This window comes from Topomyia yanbarensis, chromosome 2 (assembly GCF_030247195.1).
Source record: "Topomyia yanbarensis strain Yona2022 chromosome 2, ASM3024719v1, whole genome shotgun sequence".
Lineage (NCBI taxonomy): Eukaryota > Metazoa > Arthropoda > Insecta > Diptera > Culicidae > Topomyia > Topomyia yanbarensis.
The window spans coordinates 114,257,861-114,282,149 of NC_080671.1; the positions used below are offsets into that span (position 1 = coordinate 114,257,861).

Sequence of the window (24,289 nt, forward strand, 5' to 3'; positions counted from 1 at the left end):
CATCCGTTTGTAATAGATGATTGGAAAAATGGGAAGAAATAAAATCTAAAATCAATGGTTACCATTGCTTATACATTTTCCTGCTATAATATTTTATGTGGCATGTGGCACAGTTTAGATTGTGGTTTTTTCTCCCTTGTTCGTCGATCTACCCGTTGCAAGTTCAATTTTCCAAGAGTGTAGCATAATGTCTTCGCATGTATCTACCATAAATTTTGTTTCCGGAAATTAGATGTGACATTTCTGTTATGGAGTTTTTAGGGTGAAAAGTCTTGTTGAAATTAAATTTCTGCACTGAAAAACATCGATATGCTAAATATATTAAGTTGTTAGGTAACTATGTAAATCAATATAGTTTCCTTCAGTACCGTGCGTCTCCTTCTTTTGTTAGCTCTGAAAGCATTTAAAATGTTCATCTTTCCTACCAAACGTCACATCAAAAAAAAATCCACCAGCAACCAAATCCCTTCAGTGTCGACCGAACTGTTAAGTACATAACCATGAAAGAGAACTTAAAATAAATGCTTTTACGTTAAATGTAGTGCAGCACTAGTGAGCGGAAGTAATCCGCTTTTGAAGTCGAACGTGCGGAGGAAAAAAAGACGAACCGAAAAGTGAAACAAACGTAGCGAAAAGTGTTTCAATGAAAAAGGCACCACGTGCCGATGTCGGCGGCATCCGGCAGAAAAACAGTGAAATAATTCCCGTTATGCAGTTGGCCACAGGCGGCACCACTACGCCCGATATCGAGTGGGAAGAAACAATGGGCTGCCGTCGGTGCCGTTTGCCACCGGAACCGGAAGTGCAGTCCCGCGTCAACTGTTGCGATTTTATTGTGAAGCTAATGTGAACTGAGTCGAGTGAGTGAGTGGAATGAAGCGATCCTGACCGGAGGTGGCGGTGGGATCATCACAATCACACACACACACACTGATACTTACAAAAGAACCTATAATCTGTGCCGCGGATTCAGGAAGTTGTTCCATTCGTTGTGTTAGTGATGGTTGCGGCGGAAGCGCACCCGAGTGCGGCAGATTTACGAGCACAATAAACCGGCACCAGCGGAAGCTGCAAGGAAGCGGACTTTTGTACCACCAGCGCCAACCAGGGCCCTGATGGGCCAAAGTGCTAGCATGTGTCGCTTTAATGGTTGTTATAAGAAGAATAAGCAAGGTAAATGTTTTATATCCGTTTTGATGGCTGTTTTTTTTAGTTTCGTTTGTTAGATGTTTGCTCCGGAGCTGAGTATAGCGATAAAGAAGAGTAACTGGACGGGATAACATCCGCATCGGTCAAGGGCAACAATTAAATTATTTCATTGTTGATTTCTTAGTAGTACAGTTACAGGATGAAAAATTGAGACTCAAGTGAAGAAATGTGGACAGTCAATACGTTCAGTTATTGATCAATTTGTCTCGTACTTGGTTTATTTAATATTATATTTTTGAAATCGTTCAAAATGTCTTCTTTTCATGGTTGTGGGTACGTGGAGAGGGAGAAAGATCTTGGTCCTGATTCTGGAACCATTTATGAATTAGATTTTTTTCTTTGTATTCGCGTTATACATTTTACTAATCTGTTCAATTTTATTTATTATACAATTTAGTGAATTTAATTTGTTTTGCGGATTGTCTATAACTTATTCAATTTATTCGGTTTTATTCGTGCAGGACTCTAAACTGTCTTCACTCAAACATGTATACTAGACTGGTTCAATTTTTGACTTTTAGCTCCACCAGGATCTACTGATTCCTTTTGTGGCCCTTAGTAATTGTGCAAATTTTGGTACCGATCGGTTGTGTCTACGGACCCTCCAAAATTTGTACAATTACTAAGGGCCATAAAAGGAATCAGTAGAGCCTGGTGGAGCTAAAAGTCAAAAATTGAACCAATCTAATGTATACTTCGCATGTGTTTGGCAAACTATTTATTGAGCAAACAGTGAGATTTCTTAAAAATTGTCTCATCTGACTGCCAGTAAATTAAATATTTTAAGTGTAATCATAATAGTCGTCACCGGAATAGTAGGATACCGAGACCAATGCTGACTGTCGCTGCAGGGATGCTGAGCAGTAGTCACAAGGCTATTCTCACTGTACCGGTGCACAGGGGGCAAAACGTGTCGATGAAACCTTCTAAATTCGGGTAAATCGGTGTCAGCCCTTGAAAAATAATATTATTTGTGAAAGCTTGACACTGGATTACTTACTTGCTCGGTAACGCCTTCGCGGAAACGGATTCTTCAAACAGTACGGCGGTTTGCATTCAGTTATTTCAACAAACGCATGCTTGTATGTATTTGAACATATTGATTAGGGTGTCCCAAAATGACATGTTAAAAAAGTCATCGGGCTCACTTCTTAAATGAAAGGTTAGGGTTTGGGACCACTTTCTTCTTCGGAGTGAGTTTGCTAAAACGCTTCCTACTGATGGCGACTTTTGATTTTTTGAAAAATCGGCCGATTTTGGATAAAATTTCAAATTTATGCCTGTTAACGTGGTCCTGAACTGTCTTAGATTTTTTTTCAGCATTTTTAATTTTTCTGGAGATCCAAACGGAGAAGTTTGGTTAGTTAGTTTGTACAAATTTGGAACTATAAGAGCGGCAGGGCCATTAAACTTAGTAAAAAGTGAAGTTTTTGGTGCTTTTCAGAATTTTTTCTTCAAAACTGGGTATCTACAAAATTTTAAAAGTACAGAAAACACTTTATATAGTTGAGCCGAATTCAGGGGCGTAATTTAGCTGAAGAAAGTGTATAGCTATGGCTAATGGGGTATGAGTTATTTAAGTTTTTGTTAGATAACCTTTGACATTTTTAGCAATTTATCAAAAATAATGCTGTTCCAAAAAGTAAATCAGTTCAAATGTGCTTTGACCACACATTGTTTTTAGAAAAATAGAAGGAAAATCATGAAAAATGACGTTTTCTGTACATCTTTAGTATGTCAGGACGAGGTTTAATGAGCATCTGATGATTTTTTTGTAACTTAAATTATAAAAATAAAAACTTTGCTAATGAAACCAAGTCTCTAATTATTTTTTGAAGAGTTAATTCTCCATAATTACTTCTAGGAGGCATCTTCAACAAAACGATTGTGTCAGAAGATGCGCTGTATTCTGTTGTAAAACTTTTTCGAGGATATTTGCCCCAAATTTGACTATTTCGGAATTATGTGATCTAAACAGTAAATAAAGTTTTTCAACACTCGCCTCACTCTTCTGCATTTTTCTCCACTTCAAAGTTCCTAACATGAAAATAAGACTTTATATACAAAATGTAAGTACGTTAATCAATTCAGCCTTCAAATATACGCCATAACTTGCCATTAACTCGACATATTTATTTAATTTTAGTGATTTTCAAACCCGCTAGGTGGCTATTAGTATAGAAAATATTTTTAAAAAAAATCATCAAATGATCATAAAAACCGAATCTGATGTACTACAGACAAGCGAAAAACGCCATTTTTCATCATTTTCCTTCTATTTTCCGAAAAATAATATGCGGACTAAGCCCACTTAAGTTGTTTTATTTTGTAGAACAGTGTTATTTTTTATGAATATCATAAAATGTCAAAAGGTTATTTAACAAAAATGTAAATAACTTATACCCCATTGGCCGTAGCTATACATTTTCTTCAGAAAAATTACGCCCCTGAATTCGGCTCAACTATATACAGTGTTTTCTGTACTTTTAAAATTTTGTAGATACCCAGTTTTGAAGAAAAAATACTGAAAAACACCAAAAATTTCACTTTTTACTAAGTTTTAATGGCCCTGCCGCTCTTATAGTTCCAAATTTGTACAAACTAGCTAACCAAACTTCTCCGTTTGGATCTCCAGAAAAATCAAAAATGCTGAAAAAAAATCTAAGACAGTTCAGGACCACTTCAACAGGCATTAATTTGAAATTTTATCCAAAATCGGCCCATTTTTCAAAAAATCAAAAGTCGCCACCAGTAGGAAGCGTTTTAGCAAACTCACTCCGTAGAAGAAAGTGGTCCCAATACCCTAACCTTTCATTTAAGAAGTGAGCCCGATGACTTTTTTAACATGATGTCATTTTGGGACACCCTAATATTGATGCAAATAACTTGGTTCATGGACTTAGGTAGGTGTTAGCTCAATTGACTTTTCGATGACCCATTTCGTGTACAGCACCAGACATGTTCCGTGGTCATCGTTCTATCAATCAGCCCCGCTTTAATGTAATGTTTGTATCAATTGGATTTTAACATTACAGTAAAGCTTTCGATTCCTTCCCGAAAGAAAGTAATCAACGCGTATTTAGTGTATTTGATTTATATACAATTTAAACATGGTTATAATACGCTGATATAATAAATATAATATACTGATTGGATATGCCTACAGTTTTTTGGCCGTTACTATGCGTTTTAGCTCATCAATTATGACATCTACTTCATCTCTGAACCACTCGAATCCAACCAGCTGCAGCGAATCATCCGAGTATAGCTCACCGAGTAGTCGAGTTTGTAATCTGTCCGTTGACGTGGCACAGTGATCACCTTCCATACAAAAGTCGGACAAAGCCTCAAAAGTGGCCCAAATTTGATGAAAACTTCACATTAGGGTAATTTTGTGACGCTGAATTCATATTTGATAAAATAAAAAATTATTTTTTATTTCCTCGAAATTTTGGCACTTAGGGTGGTTCGAAAATTCAACATTTACTAATATAAAGTGCACTATTTCCGAAAATTCATTTTCAAAAAATTAGTTTCGGTGAATTGTTTAGCAGAATACACATTTTTTCAATTGTTGATAATAATAAGACACATCTATAAATTATATTGCGAACCCTGGGTAGTCAAAGGCTACCATGCGTCTCCTTCAGACGTATCATGAAAAATCACCTTTTTTCATACCTCGGGAAAGAAAGGGGCAAAACAAGATATTCATTTTCGGAAAGTACACTAATTTTCAAGTATAATGAACAACAAGCGATCTTTCCGAACCGCTTCAAAAAAGTACAGCCGCTTTGAATATTATAACTTTAAACTATTGCTCGATTTATTATTTGTTTTTCATGTCTGAGCGAGAAGAAAGGCTTGTATCGAGTAAATCGAATGGCAGCTATAAGTCCAGCGAATAACCTTTCAAATGAAATCAGTTTGACCCCAATCGAAATCTTAACTAAAAAGATAGATTCATTTGAATAACTTAGGTTTGAAAAGAGTTTTCCTCAGAATTCATCATCTATTTCACCTTCGAAGTTCTGTAAAAAAATTGAACTCTCGTCTTCGGGACATAATATTTTGAGAAGACTCTATTCAACCTGTTAAGAAGCAGAGAAAAATGTTAAATCACGAAAAATCTACAATAAAATTTTGAGGTTTTGTCCGGCTAGGCGACACTGTGCGTGGTGGTGCATACGACCAATGAAAAAATAAAAATAAAGATTAGAAAATTATGTAATGTTTATTTCGTTATTCAGTTGTAATTTGATATTCATTTTTTTTTAATCAGTTCGTTTATTTGATAGGCACAAATGGGTTAGCTTGGCGGTGCCAAATTCATTTTTTTTATATTTTGGATATTTTAAAACTAGGTTGTTACAATTTTGAAATATTCTTTTACAACTATCTTAAAACTAGACATGCAATGGTATATACAACAGTGGGATACAATAGTTTTTTAGAAATTTTTTGCAGGTTTCTAAAAACTAGGATTCGAGTTTGATATACCATAGGGGGTACACTTTACAGTTATCTTGAAACTAAGAATACAGGTTGAAAGGGGAATAAGTTTTTATGAGACATTTAACAGCTATCTTAAAACTAGGAATGCAGTTCGATATACAAGATGGGAAATAATATTTTTATGACAAAAACATAGCTATCTTAAAACTAGGAATACAGAATGTAAATGTGGTTTATTTCCATCATCGGTGTTGCAGCAGTTGTATCAGGAACAGAAGAGAGTAGGCGGATATGCGGATAGATAAGAAGACAAAACTTGTCACTTTCAGGCAAATGGGAGATCAGCGACATGACTTAGAGCCTCAGGCTGCCCAGACGTCAAGACCCGGATTGAGCAGATTATTTGGCAAGTTGAATTTGATTCTGTCTAACCCTGGGAAGTTATTGTTGCATGACAAGAGAGCAAGTGATAATTCCACCATCGAAAACGGTGTTTCGTTCGTGGTATCGTGAGGAGAAATGGCACGGTACGTTTTCTGTACCGGAACAGAGTCCGCGTCGATCTTCTGGGCGAAAGAGAATAGCCAGCGGTTTGTATATTCCACGTTCTCATTGATACTGTTTCGGTTACGCATACGTCGATCCGTACCCCAAAAAGTACTCATCGATGTTTCTCTCGTTAACCCGTCGACGAACCGACGCTAATAACTATGTTTTTTGGCTTGCATTAGACTTTTCATTCGAGTGTCTAACGACGCGTACTGTCGTTAGCTAGCGGGTAGATATGGGCAAAACTATTCAGTTTGGAGAGTGAATCGTGTCCGATTCACTCACTAAACAGAATCGACTCTTTTGATCGATTCAGTGATTCGTTTCAGAACTTTGAAAAATGTTTGAGATGAAACGGGAAAAATGTATTTATTAGGTGTTTAGGGTGGGGCGGGTAAGGGTTTCAGCATGAAGAAAACACTTTATTTGCGATTTTTTGTTGCAAATTGATCAAAACTTTTGTACATTTTAATGCATCTTTTCAATAATATTATGTAATTTTGCTATGCAAAAATATCGACAAGCGACTCTGTGATGAAGATTTTTGTAGAATGCCTCTGGAAAAACACGATTTGCGGTGTTAACTATCATTCAAAACCTACTTAACCGATTTATTTCAAACTTTTCGTACACATTCTATGTATGAGATATCTAACCTAGGTTGAGTTTTCGAGATGATTTTTCAGTTAAGAGAGTTTTTTACTCATTTGCAATGAAAATTGCTATTTTTACGAAACATTCCGCCATTTTCAAGATTCATCCTCGAAATTACAATTATTATTCTATTTAAATTAGTTATGAGTTGACATTTTATTCCGTGTAGCCAAAAAAAGCTCATGTGTTCATCGTGTTTGTTTATTTTAGAGTGATTCATAATTATGGCAAAATCATTCGGATCTGTTTGGCTCTCGTTGAGTTTATAATAAATTGTCACTCCTTCAGTGACTCGCAGCTCTTTAAAAAAGAATCGCAATTCATTCGGTCTTTCTGAAGAGTCGATTCTTTCGATCGATTTGTGATTCATTCGCCCATCTCTACCAGTGGGTAACCCGTCACCCCGGAAGGTCTTGTATGCAGTGAACATCTCCGCGTACAATTCTGAACACTATTTGTCAATGATGTCATGTTGCAATTGTCGCAAAGATCTTGGAGTAATGTCGATCTATTATCATTGTGAAAACTAGCCCCATACCGTACCGTGAGAGTTAAAGTATCCTAGAACTAGCTACGGTGTAGTTAAGTAGGGTGATGAGCCTATTTGCACCATGTTTCTATTATCACCCTACCCATTTGAAGCCGTTGGTTAGAACAGTGTCTGCCATCTTTGTTCAACGCATTGAGTCAAATGGTAGCGCAACAATAGGGGCACTCGATTCGAGTTTTCATTGTGCTCAAACACGAGCATTTTACTGTTTTCAACGCATTTGTGTTATTATATTGGTTCTTAACAACGAAGCAAAGCGGTTCATGTCAATTTTTACGCATTCCATTGATTGTAAAGCAAGAAATTACCGAATTAGTGAGGCACCTTGCTTAGTATGGTGAAAATAGGCTCATCACCCTATTCCGTGATAATAAAATGCGTTCAGTGCCCTACCGAGGCTCTAAGAGGAACGTAGATGGGAGCGATGCAATGATCTTTACCTTTGAATAGAACTTAACATGCGTCAATTTCAATGCCCTCCCGTTAATTCGATTGAAAGAATAACACTCTTTCATCCCCAAGAGTACTACTTCGTTGGGGTTTTCCATAAACAATATATTAAAGTTGTGAAAGTTGAGACTCATATCGGAAGTTAACCAAGTTTCACATAATGTGAAAGTATCACATTTTAAACTGTTTAATAAAACTTTGAAGGTATAAATTTTAGGGAGGATACTGCTGCAATTCAGTGATCAAATCGGTAGCCTCGTTCACTTATAGATCATTGCAATCAGGGGCCAGTTAGCAGTCAACTGCTTCAAAAATATTGGCAACTATAGAGAGAAAACGTAGCAGAAGGTTTTAAGAGAATTAGTAACATTGAAAGCTGTGAAAGTTAAGTCCACGATGTCAAAAAAATTCATTAGTCATTTACTGGACTGAGGAGTGTATGTTTGACGAAAGGGGATGCTTAGGTTTTGTGGAGTCCCTGGAAGTGGTGGGTACTCCTTGTTAAACCTAAAATTTCCAATTACATGAGCAGCTTCCTTCGGATTTAAAGCAGCACTTCCGATGGGTTTATTAGTTGTATTGGCGCACATCTTGGGACCCTTACGAGCTAGTCTAAGGGAGGCACGTTTTTTCCTCTTCCTGAACTCCCCTGGGTGATCGAAAGATGTTCTCTCTAAATCAGATTCTTGCTCAACACGAGCCAAACGAGCATAGGAATTTTCGGACAAGACAGATGGCGAAGTATTCTTCAGCATTTCTACATAAGAGTGCATCGAGCGTGTCTTAACGGAGCGCTTGATTTTATCCCCACACTGCTTGTAAGCAGGGCATGATTTAAAAACATGCGAAGGGCCCCCGCAGTAAATACACTTTTCGGTTTCTCTGCCGCAAGAGTCATTCTAATGCTCTTCCTCGCATTTGCCGCACCGTTTCTTATTGCCACAATTGGTAGCTGTGTTGCCGAACTGCTTGCAATTACTGCAGCTCATTAGCCGCGGTACGAATAGGCGGACAGGTAGACAAACTTTGTCAATGAGGATATTGTTGGTAATAGAAGACCCAGCGAAAATCATCCGAAGCGGGTCTGATAGAGAGTAGGTAGGCTTATCCATCGAGATCTTAACCTGTTGAAGTGAGGAATCCTTAAAGTAGCCAACCCCATGCTCCTACAGTTCTCCGCACTTCAGGCCCGGTTCGGACACAACCCCATCAATTTCTACGGCCCTGGCAGGTACATAGGCTTTCAATTCCCGCGTAAAGCGCTCACAGCAAGCAATCTAGTTTGCCTGGCCGAGATCATTCACGATAATGTATCTTGTTTGATCGAACACGTGTGATCTGAGTTATCACCGGGTACTGAGTAGTCAGGTCCCAACGACAAAGTATCAATATATTAACTGATTTTCCCCTGGTTCGAAAATACACTACCCATGGTCCAGAGGAGCCTAGTGGGTACTGCTTTTGTATGGGGAGCAATGCAAGTGTTAAGGGAATCAGGAACCTCCACGTTAATATAAGGAGGTGTTTCGCCTCGGCTATTTATGTACGAGGGCAGAGCGCTCCATAAACGGGAATGTATGTTTTATTAGTTTATAGGGTCCAGAGAAAGAAGGGAAAAGATAAGGCAGTAACCGAGAGGAAAAAACAAACAAAATCTATCAGCGGTAACGTCGATTGTTCTGCTCCAGTGAAAACAATGTACTAGATTTGCTACCGGTAGCAGCAGAACGGCGGCAAACTATCGAACAAAGCATGACCTTCACTCACAGAAATTTACACACCAAACACCACTGTAAATCGATCTGCTCCGTTCAAATACTTGGAAACAACTGGTTCAGATCGAGTGAATCGTCAGATAGATAATAACTCCAAAACGGAATCACGGTGTCCGGTCATTTAACCGAACGCCATTTGGTCGAATGAGTACTAAGGCGAAATGCTCTGAATCTGAATAATCATAATAGAGTATTCCATAGGTACGCACTAATTTTTAACGAATGTGATTTTTGAATTAAATTGAATACTGGCTATTTATTCTTGTATTTGCCATTTTTTAGTAATTCAATGCTCCGTCTATATTTTTTTTCTTTTTAACATGATCTGATCTTTCTATACATTTATTTAATGTATGACCTCAAGACAATTATGCTGCAAAGATTACTTGTGCGAATATTTTTGCTTAATACACAAAATCTCTCCTAAAGTTATAGACTTGTTCGCGCCAAAATCTGAACACCTAAAAAAACATAGATCTTTTGAAATATTAATCAAAAAAATAAATACCGTTCACAAATATGGACGTATGTCTGTTCAATCTAAAAATATATAACTCAATAATATGGAAATCGCTCATTTAAAAATACCGTAAAAAAATGCGTGTTAGAAATGTTATTTCGTGCAGTCAAGACGAGAATGAGGAATATCAAATTAGAATATTTTTATAAAAGCTTGGCTAAACTGCAATTTTTGTTCACAGTGTTTCAAAATCGTCTAATACTTGATTGCCAACAGGCTACAAATAAATGTTCTTTCAGTCAAAATTATTTGTGCATAATTCTAAGTATTATTAAGGAATGAAGTTATTCATGGTAATGCCAGTTGCATAGTAAAATGCAGAATGTGGGGGACAAACAGTTCGAAAAAATTTTGGTGGTCATTTGACCAAATTTTCCTCTGTTGTAATGCATGACAAAACAAAGAAGATAGAAACCTTCAACCATGGCACGTTTTTCTATACCGTTATGTAACAAAATGGGGTAACAAAATAATTCTGAACAATAGAGAAATTAAAGTTTCCCAAGAAATATTTGGCTTGGCAGGCCATCTGCAACAGTGGATGAACCAGTAATTGCTTTGTACCAACAGGAAAGTACCCACGAATATCTACCAGGAAGGTCGTTTACAGAAACGATTTTAGTGCAATCACAATGTACTTTTTCTGTTCTGGCCAGATTTGGCATCCTCACTACTTTAATGATATTTTGGTTTGTTTAGAAGCAACTAATGTCTATATTGCACCGGAAGAGCCAACTTCACCGAACACGTTCTTTCATTGTCGTGCGAGAGTAGTCTAAATGCCAACAACAGGAAGCAACCAAAAGAAAATACCAAAAATAATGTAATAAAGCAGCTAATTTGGCCATCACTGATTTTCGTTTGGATTGCCCATAATAACTTTTCTAACACGCATTTCTTCTGACACTATTTTTGAAGGCGCTTTCTACATACCTACGAACTATGTATTTTCCGATAGAACGGAAAAACGTCCTTATCTGCGAGAAATATTTCATTTTTTTGGTTCCATATTTCAAGAGATCTCTGTGTTTTAGGTGTCCAGATTTTGTCGCGAACAAACCTTTTTTGGATGACCCATTAAAACATATTTAAGTATTTTTTTTTTCAAATATGATTAAATGTGTTTAGAATGTGCAATGAATGTTTGCCAAGGTTTGTCAAAATGCATATCATTCATCAACGAATATTTATTTTTATATCGAGTATTTTAAAAAGATTTGGATCTTCTTAGGACAACAATCATAACTATAACTCAACTAACAAATGAAATTTATGAAATTTTACTGTATTTATATAGCACTTCTAATTTCCACCGGCTGTCCGTTTTACCCGTTCAGTTATATTTATAAAACATTCGTTAATTTTTATTAAAAGTCATACAATGACTTCGAAATTATACGAGATAGACTGATAATATTTTTTTGGAAAAATGGGTAAGCTTCAAGACGAACGAACTTATTTAAGAAGTTATGATAAAAAGTTCTAGTGGGACATTCAAAAACAACGGTGCTTAACTTAACAACTTAACCACTGTGAAGCGTTTGCCAAAAAGGGCCACAAGTCGTATATTGTTGCATGTACCTTCGAATATATAACAAATGTATTTCACGAGATATTTTTTTCGTTCGATTATCCCGAGTAAAATTTTTCTGCGCACTGCGAACAATCGAATTTGACATGTAACTTTGCAATTTGTTTAGTCTGCTGAATTTCTCGGTTCAAAAACGATTCTCCTAAAAGTTCCGAAGAAGCAAAGTTTGAACTATTGCCTATTTTTTGTTCTTTTCAATAATGCAATAGAGTCAAAATTTCTCAAACTTGCAACCCAGATTTGGTTTTTTGACATTTGCAAATTGCATTTTTTGACATTTTCAGTTTTAGCCTGTTTATTATGAAATTCAATCTTTAAAAAAAATGATTGAGGCCGCTTTATTGGTAAAAAAAACTACACATATTACTTTTATAGTACCTAACAACTCGCCGCTGAAAAAATGCCCCGCCAATTGTAGTTAACTTACGACGAACGTCGCCGCGCTATAATTTATGGAAGATTTTTTTTTAAACATATTTTCTCTATTAAGGAGAAAATTGTTTAAAACCGCATTTGCGCGTTAAGGGTACAGAACCTATAACTAAATTAGTTTTGGAATTTGAGTTTCGATTGCGTCTCATCAGAATCCGACAGGAACACAATTAATGTCTCCGTTTTTGTAGCTAGCGCCAATATTGTTAGTGTCAGATTCTGATCGGTCAATTAGGTCGTCCGCCGATGTTTTTTAGGAACAAACGGGCTAAGAACATAAAATACCAGTATTATTTCCAAATTTTTTTCGCAGAACCCATCTCAATTTGATTTTGCAATGTCGTATACTAGCGAAAAATCTTCTCGAAATTGCAATTTGAGAAATTTTGGTACAGTACAGTACAGTGGTCGCGAGAGCGGATTTAAGCGAAGAGAGAACTGTTTGTTCAGTTTTGGATGTTGTTAGACTCGCTATACATGGTTTTGTAGCGTGCAAGATTAAATGTTATAATATAAGGGCTCATTTCAAAATATCAACCAGCAGGATGGCACTATAAGTGTAAAGGTTATAACCATACTTCCCACGCACATCGATAAATTTGTAACTGTGTACATAGTTTCGTGCACGCGTTCAACCTCAAACATGCTTCATCTCGAAGTACAGGTTCGTGTCGATCATCGCACCCAAGCGAACGGTGTACAAACTGTAGTCCAAACATCCTTGTACGTACACCGGGTTCGTACACGAGAACGATTCGCACAAGGCAAAAAAAATCAACGCTAGTGTTGATGAGAGTGAGAAAGAGCAAACTGATGCCACGAACCTATGTGTATGCACACCGTGTACGTACATGAGGTTAGGGTGTGCAACATGTGCACATGTTTTGGTATGAAATTTGGTATGAAATAGCGTATTCGAGTTCGTACACAAAATGTAACAAATTCAATGTAAGCACAGACCCAGAGCGAACATTGTAGACGATGTTCATTTGGGAAAACTGGTTATAACTCTCGTCATACTGAAGGGATATATTTTATTATTTTAACTATTTCATCGAAAATAATCACAACGATCTTGTATTAAATATCAAAGTATTTACAACGAACATGAAACAACGGAAAACACAATTTTTTGAGAAAATTTCATGAGGGAAAATCTGATTAGTTCCCATTATTCACTGTGTGCCGACCTATTTAGTTTGTGGCGTGGCGTCTGTTTTCTGGTTAATATTCTGGTTAATACTTTGGTCCATAGCTTCTACCCACTGCCAAAGTCGGGCGGCGACTGAGTTAGGCAGGGGGCAAACAGTGATAATAAATATCTCAAGCCTTGAGCGCAGTCCACTGGACCTAAAAATAGATAACGAGAGAGATTTGGCCCGATCGGTGAGAGGGAGAGGTGACGATCTGCTTATAGGAGATATTGGGGGTTGATGGGTCAATTGGGAGGTATTGGAGGCTCCAGCGGTGATCACGATACTGTTGGGAATATGTGATGACATCATCACAGTTCTTCGATGACGAAGTGGTTAACACACCCAACTAGAGACTGAGAGATCGCAGGTTCGATTCCTGCGTGATGACATATCTTTTCTCGGAGTTTCCAATAAAAAGGTGAATTTTCATCGTTTCTTCATTCTCACCGTTCCGGTCATTCTTTGTCTGTTTTCCAGTAATACGTGTAATACACTTTCATAAAAATTAAACCTGTTTGGTTAATCAGAATGCTTGAAAAGCAAACTAAATCTAATCAATGATATCATGGTTTTTCACGTTTAATTTCACAGTGGTTCTCGCTTTTTTTAAAAAAAATTGAGAACCAGTATTTTACCGGCAATACTGGTACTGGACGTCTTAGTATCGCGATAACGATTCCCATCACAAATAATTCGTTACTAGGAACCCTAATCGTCGTGTAATACGCCAAAGTTGGGAACATTCTTATGCGCATAGGGTAAATATAAAGAAAAGCAAAGACTTTTTCGTCATTTTAGAAAATTATTCAGGATACCTTCCGAAGCAGGGAAAATCATATATTAATTATAAGGATGGGTGGTATCCCTACTGGCACTGAAACTGTAATCCCATTTTAATAAAAAAAAAAAGTGCAAACTCCAACAGATTTCCAAATGACATTAAATAATAACGACTTTAATAGGTTCGATTTTTAATTAAACCCATGTTTTATTTTTTTTGTCCTACTCTAAACACAGGCCTGCACTTGCGCAGTATAGAGGAGCCTCAGAGCAGAATGCCCGCCGAGCAGGGGGGCACAGTGGGACTCGATGCATCGTTGGGCTCTCGTTCTGGTGTCCCCCTGCCGTTACAGCTACAGCCAGCTTCACAACAGTCTGGGCCGAACAGTACCACCGGCGGCGGTCTGAACCATCATCCGCTGGCGCTGAGCAATCACCACCACCTGCATCACCTGCATCACCATCATCAGCATCTGCATCATCTGGGTAGCAGTAGTAGCGGCGGTGGAGTACCACCAGTAACCGGATCTAGCTCCGGCGGCTACGATGCCGAGTACGCCCGCATGGAAGCCTGGCTGGACGAGAATCCGGAGTTTGTACAGGATTACTTCATACGGAAGGCGACCCGGAATATGGTCGACGGATGGCTGGTGTCCCATGCCACACCGATGACGACCGGTGCCGGAAATAGCACGGACTCGCCGACTCACGGCAGTGGAGCACAACCGAGTTCCTCGCGGGCAGGTTCCGGAGCAACGACACCGGTGAGGTAAGTGTGATTGTTATTGTTATTGTTTCGCAGGTTAGTTGGTGTACGCAGCCGACTTGGGCTTGATTTCCAACTGAGTACGTTGCTGTACTATACTGTACGTATATTTTTACAACATTGAAGTTGAAAAAATGTATCTATCCTTTGCCGAAAATAATTTATTATTCCAATCCCCTCCAACAAGTCGAATCAAATTTAACTTGGAAGAAATCACATTCCATAGCTTCTAATTCCACCTCAAATCTCACACAGAAAGTCATTACAAATTCCCGAGTATCCTCGTATAATCCCTACACAATCAAATTACGATGAAATCTTTCTCTTCATTAATCCTGACATTATTACAAAGAGCAGCCGGTCAACGGCGGATGGAATCTCTGTCGGACTGGGACAGCTTGCCCAAAGGCTGGCTTCACAACCCCACGAACGTATTATCTCCAGTCATACCTTCTACCTTTTGATGTCCTTTTTCCCTATCTCTTATAGACCACTTCATATCCCTCTGCCTGTGTGTTCGAGCAGGTTCGAAATGGCATTCCTACGGAATCCACCCGCCTTTGCCTTTACCTGCGTGCATCGCCGTAGCTCGTTGTTGGCAACATGATAGTTAGTAAGGTGGAAATAATTGGCAAATAAAATAGAAAATGAAGTCCCATTCGCCTCGCTTCGTGGCCAGCAGTATTCCTGGGGGGAATCCCGAGTTGAATTGACTAATGCTATTCGATCCTGCTGAATGCAGAACGAGTAATAACGCGCATTAAACTGACATTTGGAATTATGCGGTGCGAACATGTCTCCTCTTACAAATGGGAGACAGGAGTGGTCGATAGAGGGTATTTTCTCCACAAAGAACCCATACCTGCCAGGGGTTATCATAGCGGAATTTACTTCGGTAGTGGGCATCGGAAATACATTATATGGTTGAACAGGACTTTGGACATACCAGAGCACTATTTTAAATGTCTTTTGGGAATGGTTCTGTTGAGTTGGTGTGTCGGATTGTTGAAAAATTCATTACGGTAGATGAACAAGCCTTTTGAGAATTTGTTATGTGTAAATACCGTTGAACTGTTTGCACACTGTCTTTGAAACTTCGACAATATTATTAATCCGTACATAATTTGTATAATTGCTGTAGATTAAATATGAGTAAAAAGATTGCCTATCAGGCTCAAATTCGAGAACTAATTGAGTGGAAAATATCGTAACCAAACTTTGGTTAAAGTAAAAAATGTACAATTGAATCAAATTCAAATCCAGCATTTACTGGAATTTTTACAAGAGTTTCGAAAATGTAAAATTTCACAAAAATCCGTGAGAAATGCTTTAAACTCGTGACCGACCATTTTCGATTCCGATAAAAATTTTCACCGGCATGAAAGACTATACATATTCGAAAGTCAATGAGATCATTTTGATTTTTCATTAAGAGCAATTATTTACAAGGATATAAAGAATTATATGTGCAGCATTTTCAGAAACATTGTTCAATTCCCGTATTGTGTACAGCAAACCTAACAAAAAGAGGTACAGAGAGTTAATACGTCTGCACGGATGCACAAAGATCACACGAATATTACTCAGCACGCTGAATAGTAGCCATGTGATAATTGAGTTTGCGATATCCAGTCAGTGCCCTGACTAGAGTACTGCAATTATGTTTGAAAAAATGCAGCAAATTCTTTGATATTTTCGAAATGACGTCCTGCAGAAAAGTTTTTGTTTGAACGCAAGTTCGCATGCTACGCCAATGGCTGGCATGTTCGAATGCAGCCTAAGAGCGAATTTTGTGCTTTATTCACCTTATAGAAAGTGGTAGAACCACCTCGGTGGCACGGCTGTCATCTACATACATTTGTCTTGAAGCCAAAAATTTTGGTTCTTTGGTTCTATTAGCTGTCAGAAAATGCGTTTAAGCTATGTTCATATCTAGTTTTGTGCGACATCGTCTCTGTGCGTAATAAATATTTACCAAAAAATTAATTATTTTATCCGTCATTATGCTAACTGAATATGAACTTCATATAAATTTATAAAATGATTGCAGTAGGTATTAAAATAGCAGAGCAATATTTGAAGAGATAGTGAATTATTTAATTGATAAGTTTCGTGTTTAAAATTTATTGGCTTTCCACGTAGCTTAACAACTTGTTGAAAAACAACCACTGCAAACAAATTTCATCCCTCTGATTTAACCAACGATACGATTTTTGCACCGATACACAAACAACAGGGGTAAAAAATCTCAAGTGACAGTAAACAAATCTTTCTCGGGGTTTGAAATCGATTTAGATTCGCAATGATTACAGTAAAACAACGAAGTCATGAATATCATTTTCCCATTTATAGAGAAAACGGCTTATTGTCATTCTAATGTTCTGTGCCGAAAATTTAAAATGGTAGAATTAGAGTAACCAACCAAGTTTGAGGTAGTGACTTTTCGTTTACGTAGAAAAAGATGTATTACTCCGGTTAGACAGAAACTGTCAATGGATGTTTCACTAATTGGCATTAACTTTTTTAACATCATGAAATTTTTCATTTTGGACCCTTCCATTTTAATTTTGACGGTGTCAAAAATATATGTTGAACACACTGAACATGATCGAAATTTTTTTGGAAGCGGTAAAGTTCATTCAACTAAACTGTGATACTGCCTCGTTCTTATTGCAGTATATTAAATGTATTTGAGATAAACTTAGTTAAGATAGTTTTCAAATAAAGTATGCATGAAAAAATATCATAAACAAGTCAGACAAAACATCTACGTAACTGGCATTATGTCGTTTTCTTCACTTATTTAACAAGCTTAAGTTATTCCACTTGGTTTATCTGGAGCAGCTCCAGATCTTGGCTGATGTTCATAGCGTTTATTCACCCAGAATTGTATCTTGGAATGCCGTACCGTCGACAAGATGTTCTGATTGTCATATCATTGCGGATTTCACCCCAGCTATTTTTAATAACTCCTCCGTACGAGAAACTCGATGCTTTTTGTTATGTTTCCATTTCGTATCAACTGGCAAACAAGACTGTTAGCCTAAGTAACCAAAAATTCGGATAATACTTAAATACTTAAAAAGTGGACTTTAAAGTTTACATAAAGTTCTTAGAGTACTTTCAAGCAGCCTATGCTTTAAGGGTACTTGAAAGCTGCTTAAAAGGCTATTTTTACATCATATGGCTAGAAAAATTACTTTAAATGGGAAACTAGAGCACCTATTGACTGCTTGGGGGCACTCCGTGTAAACTACGTTTGTAGTTAGCAAATGTTTAGCGACAGCATTGTTGGGAAAATTCCTCTGTCAGAACGATAGAGTTTTACTTTTTACCCCACAATAGAGCAACATAATCAAACATTTAATTGTAATAAATTCCATTGACTTGCTAATTATTTGAGAAGAAATTCGAATATAATCCGCATTCGTCCCACCGTTACTTGATTTTTTACATGTTGATTATTCTAAATTGATAAAACACTGCTATTAAGAATGAAAAACTAGATGTGTCCAAATAATTTGGTACCAATTTTTGCACGACATATTTTAGGCACTATTTATTTTATACCTCGAACTAAAACTACAAAGGAACCTTTTCAAATACGTAAATGCATAACCCAAAGACAGATACAATTATTAGATCATTGGAACACTATTAAATTGTACTCTTTAATCTCATTAGAAAAAAAAACATCGCTTCTACCGACTCTTCTTGGTAACCGTGGAGTTATGAATTGTTTTCGACAACTGTGAGTTTTTATTGATTAGCAATTAAAAATAAACTAACGATGCTGTGACTTAAACTACAATCTAAATAGTGGGTACGGGCATAGCGTAGTTGGTAAATGGATTGCCATGTACAGCAGCTCACCTGGGTTCGATTCCCAACCCCGCACATAACTTTAGAGATTTTTCCAAAAAAAATTTCTCCAACCCGAACAGAGGCGAATGACCTTAAGGTTAAAACCTCTATAAGCAAAATAAAAAAAAACAATCCAAAGAATGTGGTTTCATAGAAGTTCAAATTAGGTTGGTTTCCCTAAATGGCTTTGCGACGAACATTTTAAGTCTGTAGAGCTATGCGCTATTGAAAATGCAGCAAAATGCAAGCATAGAAGGTTTGTTGCCGAAACTTCATCTATGGAAATGATTTCCCAATCACCTACTGAGCATTTTAATGTAGTACGTATATATCCGTGATAAAATAATTTTAGTTTAAATAATATACTTTTGTATAAATTAACCGACTTTTCATAATTCTTAGTATTTTTGTAATTGGCGATTTAATTTTTTTCAGAAAATGTCTTGTTTGTGGTTATGGTATTTTAAATATATGAACTATCCTCGACAAGATCGCATGAATGAAATAATAACTCCTTGGCGACATCCGCATACACTCAGTTTCCTAATCTTTACTTATCTTGAAGATGCTAAGTTAGATTGCTTATGCGAAAAAGCTTTTCGAATGTTAGATAACATTGTAGTGTCTATATCCTATGTAGAGTTTCATGTCTAATTGAAACATTGGAATAAAATCCCATATACTACTTATAATGTTTTTAAAACGTTCTGTGCCCCTGTAAAACTAAAGCTGGAGACTTAAAATACTCCTTCATGTTCAATTACAAAAGTAATTCAGCTGATTAAGATCAACTGTTTTCCTTGACCTATCAGAAAATTATAGTAGGTGGATCAAAACAAATCGTTAATCACACTAATCAGCTACAGATTGGAAAATACTCTATACCCCTGAAGATTCCTATCACACCGCACGTTAGGGTTGGCTTATCACATACTGCTTCTTCAATCGATATTTCTACTCGTTCCTTATTTCACCTAAATTTTTAGCTCAGTCTTTGTGTCGAAAGAAATGCAATTTATTCAAATAACATTGAAAACCTTTTAATAGATTTTCATATCTCTGTATGCATGTGCGCCATACGTAGGAACAGTATGAATATAGCTTAATAGTTTGTTGACAACAACGCCACCACAACAACAAACGGAGGTTTCAGGAAACTATCACCGTGCCACCGGGGTGGGTAGAACTGGTTCTGGACCAACAAAGTCAGTCACAGCATCAGCTCTTACCAATTCGTCCGCTCATTCACTTCCAATAATATCGGAATGACAAGATACCCGCAGAAGGTAGATAATTTCGGTCTCGAATATACCGAACTATGTGCTTGCAGGGCAGCCTGACTGTCAGTGCAGAAATAGATTAATTTACAGTCACACAGAAACGCAGATTTCTGCTTGGAATACGGTGCGGTATCTACCAAGCGAGTGCGATTGGTTTATTCTCATGTCACGACAATAGATTCCAACACTGACTCGGCCCTTCAACAAAGAACCGTCAGTGTAACAAACTACGTATTCTTCAAGTCACGAGGAGGAATTCTCACATCGAAAGTTTTAAACGGAAAATTGCAGAGTGTAAGGTCACTAGAAGTAAGTGTATTCTTATCCCAAGTGTAACCATTTGGGACCACAGTCTTGTGTGGCTAGTTGCACGAACTATTGGGTTGCTGTTCCAGAGCCTAGTAGCATTGAGACGGTATGCACAAGCAAGTGCTTCTCATTTCCGAATCACATATATAGTGGTTTTATGTTCAAGAGTGCCTCTAGAGCAACAGTAGGTGTTGTCGTGAACGCACCTGTCATCGCCATCAAGTCCATCCTCTGAAGACGGTATAACTTTAATTGGATTGTCATGACTTCTCCCTTCTGCCACCAAAGATGGCATTCGTACGCCAGTATTATTCTAGCAATTGTTGTGTAGATCCACGGATTGTACTTGGATTTGAGTCTCCAAGATTTGCCGAAAGTCCCAGCATATTTCTTCAACAAGCCACAAATTTCCATAGAAGTGGTGACAGCACACCACCTTCGGGACATCCGCAGATACTCAATTTCCTTATCTCTACTCTTCTTAACGATGAGCACAGATGTCGGCTGCAAAGCATTGCATGTATCCAGTTCTCGCCCAAGCTAACATCCCGAATGTAGTGGTGGATTAAACGTTCCACTGATTTGAGAAGGAAGGAGGTCAGACTGATCGGTTTAAAGCACTTTGCCTCTTTATAAGTTTGACGGCCATCTTTAGGAATGAATTTTACAATTATTTCCCACCACGCTAACCTGTTACAAGACTACAACAAAGAACTTTTTTCACAGTTTGGTTGAAGTGCTCATATTCTCCTTGAAGTAGAGCTGGAATGATTCCATATTTTCCCGGAGACTTATACGGAGCAAAACTTTCAATCACCCATTTAATCGATTCGGTTATCGCAATTCTACGAGAAAGAATCAGAAGTACCTGAAAACAAACTGAGGGACAGTGATGCTCTATACAACTTGGAAGGTGTGTGTCAAAAAGACAGTTGAGTACTACATCTTCGTCAGACGAGTATGCACCATTAGTAGTTCTGATCGAACATACGTGAAAGTTTTTCGATGTAATTTATTTAATCTACTAGTCTCGTTGAGACTCGAAACATTTGTGCAGAGGCTTTTCCAACCAGTACGCTCAAAGGATCGATGGACATATCCGTATGCTTTGCGAGCCTACTTAAATGGCACCGACTCGTGCCTGCGTCTGGGATTCCAAGCTCACCTACAATTTTTTTTGAGTCGAATATCTTCGATATTCCACCAACGAGTTCCTCTAGAAACACGCATAAATCGGAGTGGACAAGCCTCTTGGTATGCTGTTACTATGATTGAGTTTTCCCACGACTAAGTTACTTGGAGCTTCAATCGTCGGAAGATACCCATAATACCTAGTAGCCAAACCCTTTTTCGTAGAGGTCCAAGTTCGTAGATTTGGGCTTACGATATGTGACGATATCTAACGAGACGTTTAAATGATCAAAGATGACGTATTTATGATGAGATAAGGACGGTTCGAGCTAGTTTGGTGCGAACCAGTTTACCAACTCATGCGTAATACCGTCGAAGCAGAGAGATACATCTAACACCTCTTCTCTGCCAGATCGTGCAAATTTGGGTTGGTTTCCTACATTAGGTACATGCAGATAGGTACTACTTAAGTACTCCATCAATTCGGTGCCTGAGCTGGCCCAAATTATGTGGCGGGCATTTGATGCACCGCCGAGTATTTCTGCCACAGTATGATACAATCCTTTTGAAATCATGAGGTGATGGCTCATTAGGCGGCAAATATGCCGAACAATGGAACATTGCAAGATGACGTCATTTGAGTAAATATGCTCGAAAAAATGACAGTTCATCGAGCTTATTTACATGGTGTTAAATCTTCGAATTAATTTTCTTATGGAAACAAATATTTTCTAAGTTCAAGTAAACAAGCTCTGCCAGAAAAGTTTAACCTCATTTTCATGCAATGCTCCATAGACATATCTATTATTTATGTTATCAACAGTCATACTGGCTGTAACAGCACATGTATCGCGAGTTGTGAGGTCCTATCTAAGGTTGCTTACAGAGTGGCAGCAAGAAGCTGAGCTGGGGCTGGAACTGACATTAGAATGCGAGAAACCTTCTTGTTGCAAACGACAGGGATGATGTCAGAGTGAAAGCCGAGTGGATCTGCGCTGACTACCTGATTTTACTCTGACAGGCTCAATTTGATATGCTGCAAGCAGGTTACTCGCATCTCGCATCGTAATGTCAGTGCCAGCCCCAGCTCAGCTTCTCGCCACCACGCCCTAAGACATGTGTCAATAGCACTATTCGCAAATATACGTGCACGAGGCATTTCACGTAGACAAAATTCCAAATGACATCCAATCGGAATGAGAATGAATAATGTCGATAGGGCATGTCAACAGAGAAGGTGAGAAGTAGGGTTGCCACCTCTAGTGAGGAGAATTTCACTGACCTAGGATAGGCTTCAAAAAACATGAGTATAGGCTTAAATCAGACAGAAATATGAATCACAACGATTTTTTGACATTTTAGAGAACTTTAATCGGTTACTATTACCTACTGAGGTCATTATCATTATCAAATTGACTTACATTCACCGTTTAGTGTTTTACATTGGCAAAGCATAATGCGTACCACTGTTCTGCTCAGTTCACATTAAGCTTTGTGAACACTCATTGTTCGCGTTAGTAAACCGTTTTGTTGGTTTAAATGGGTGTAGAAATTCGCTTCCCCGTCTAACCGCAAAGAACCCAAGAGCACCAGCCGCTCTCGCTGCAGCGGATAAGCCGAGCATTGCTCTCCGCCACAGCGGAAGAGCAGAGTTAAAGACACTGCAGCGTCTTTCGAAATTCTTTGTGGGTTGTTTATCGCAAGGGAGGTATCAACAAAGAAGTAAATCCATCCTCACTAATCTACAGGTAAGGACCGCTGCAGGAGCAGGCAGCATAACACTAGAAGAATTCATTTGAAAGAAATACAATCAGTACTATAAAAATTAAAAAATGTGTCCTCACTAGCCCCGGAGAAATTGAGGTGAAACCCGAAGGCCCGGAGATCGCCTCCAAAGAACCGGAGTTTCCGGGTCAAACAAACTAGGGTTGGAAAACCTAGTTAGAAGAAATGAATTGTGAGGAAAGGGTGAATGGCGCTTGAAGCGAAATATGAAGCAGAGGAATCGTAAACAAAAGAAGCAAGATAGATAAAAAGTTGTTAAAGTTAGTTTTAATTAAAAGTGGATTGTGGGCGATTTTGTCGAGTGAACAATGGAGATAGAACGGCACCTGAAAAAAGTACAACAAATATTCAATTATGAATAAAAAATCAATATAGTTATTTGTCAAAAAGATTTCCAGTCCATATTATTTCATATATATCATTCAATTAACCTTGATCCCTTCGTTTCAAGTTATTTAATGTTTCTTATTTACCGATTACTTACAAATGACCCTTGGACAGGGATTTCGCGTCTGAAAAAAAAATTTGCAAATATTCTTTTGTTTACCTGTATCTCGGCAGCACTATGGTAATTTCAAGCGAAGGCGAATATAGTGTTGATTTTATGGAAATGTGGTTAAAATTGTAGAATAAATGTTTAGAAAATCATATATTTGATTGTATTCATGTTTGTGTGTTAAATAAGCCATAAGAATTCTGAAAAAAATATTGGTATGCAATTCTCTTATTTTATGTTATTCTTACATAACTGGCCATTTTATGTTGTTCATTTGTCGCAGTGTGATCACCAGCTGCATAAAGTCATTTTCCACGTTCAGTTTCCTGGTTTGTTGATACATATGACGTTGCTACCGTTAATGTCAAACATTATGTCAAGACCTCTGATTGAAAAGATTTTATTTCATTTGTTAGGAGTATGGTCAACACGGAGAGATGAAGTCGTAGTAACTAAGTGTATTATCAAAATGTATAATGTTGTTTCATAGAAAAACC

The 24,289-nt window shown here is 37.7% G+C and overlaps 1 protein-coding gene across 12 annotated transcripts in view; it reads left to right on the forward strand.

The window, feature by feature from the left end:
- Positions 1-24,289, forward strand: part of LOC131679245 (dual 3',5'-cyclic-AMP and -GMP phosphodiesterase 11) — a 422,056-nt gene that overhangs the window by 366,931 nt on the left and 30,836 nt on the right. For 7 of the 12 annotated variants that reach the window (XM_058959936.1, XM_058959937.1, XM_058959935.1 and 4 more), the window contains one exon: positions 14,399-14,930. In XM_058959936.1, the coding sequence (XP_058815919.1) occupies positions 14,437-14,930 (494 nt within the window). In that variant the 5' untranslated portion in view covers positions 14,399-14,436. Of the gene's footprint in view, positions 1-542; positions 1,174-14,398; positions 14,931-24,289 lie in introns of all 12 variants that reach the window. The other 5 variants (XM_058959926.1, XM_058959930.1, XM_058959929.1 and 2 more) reach the window with 1 other exon arrangement.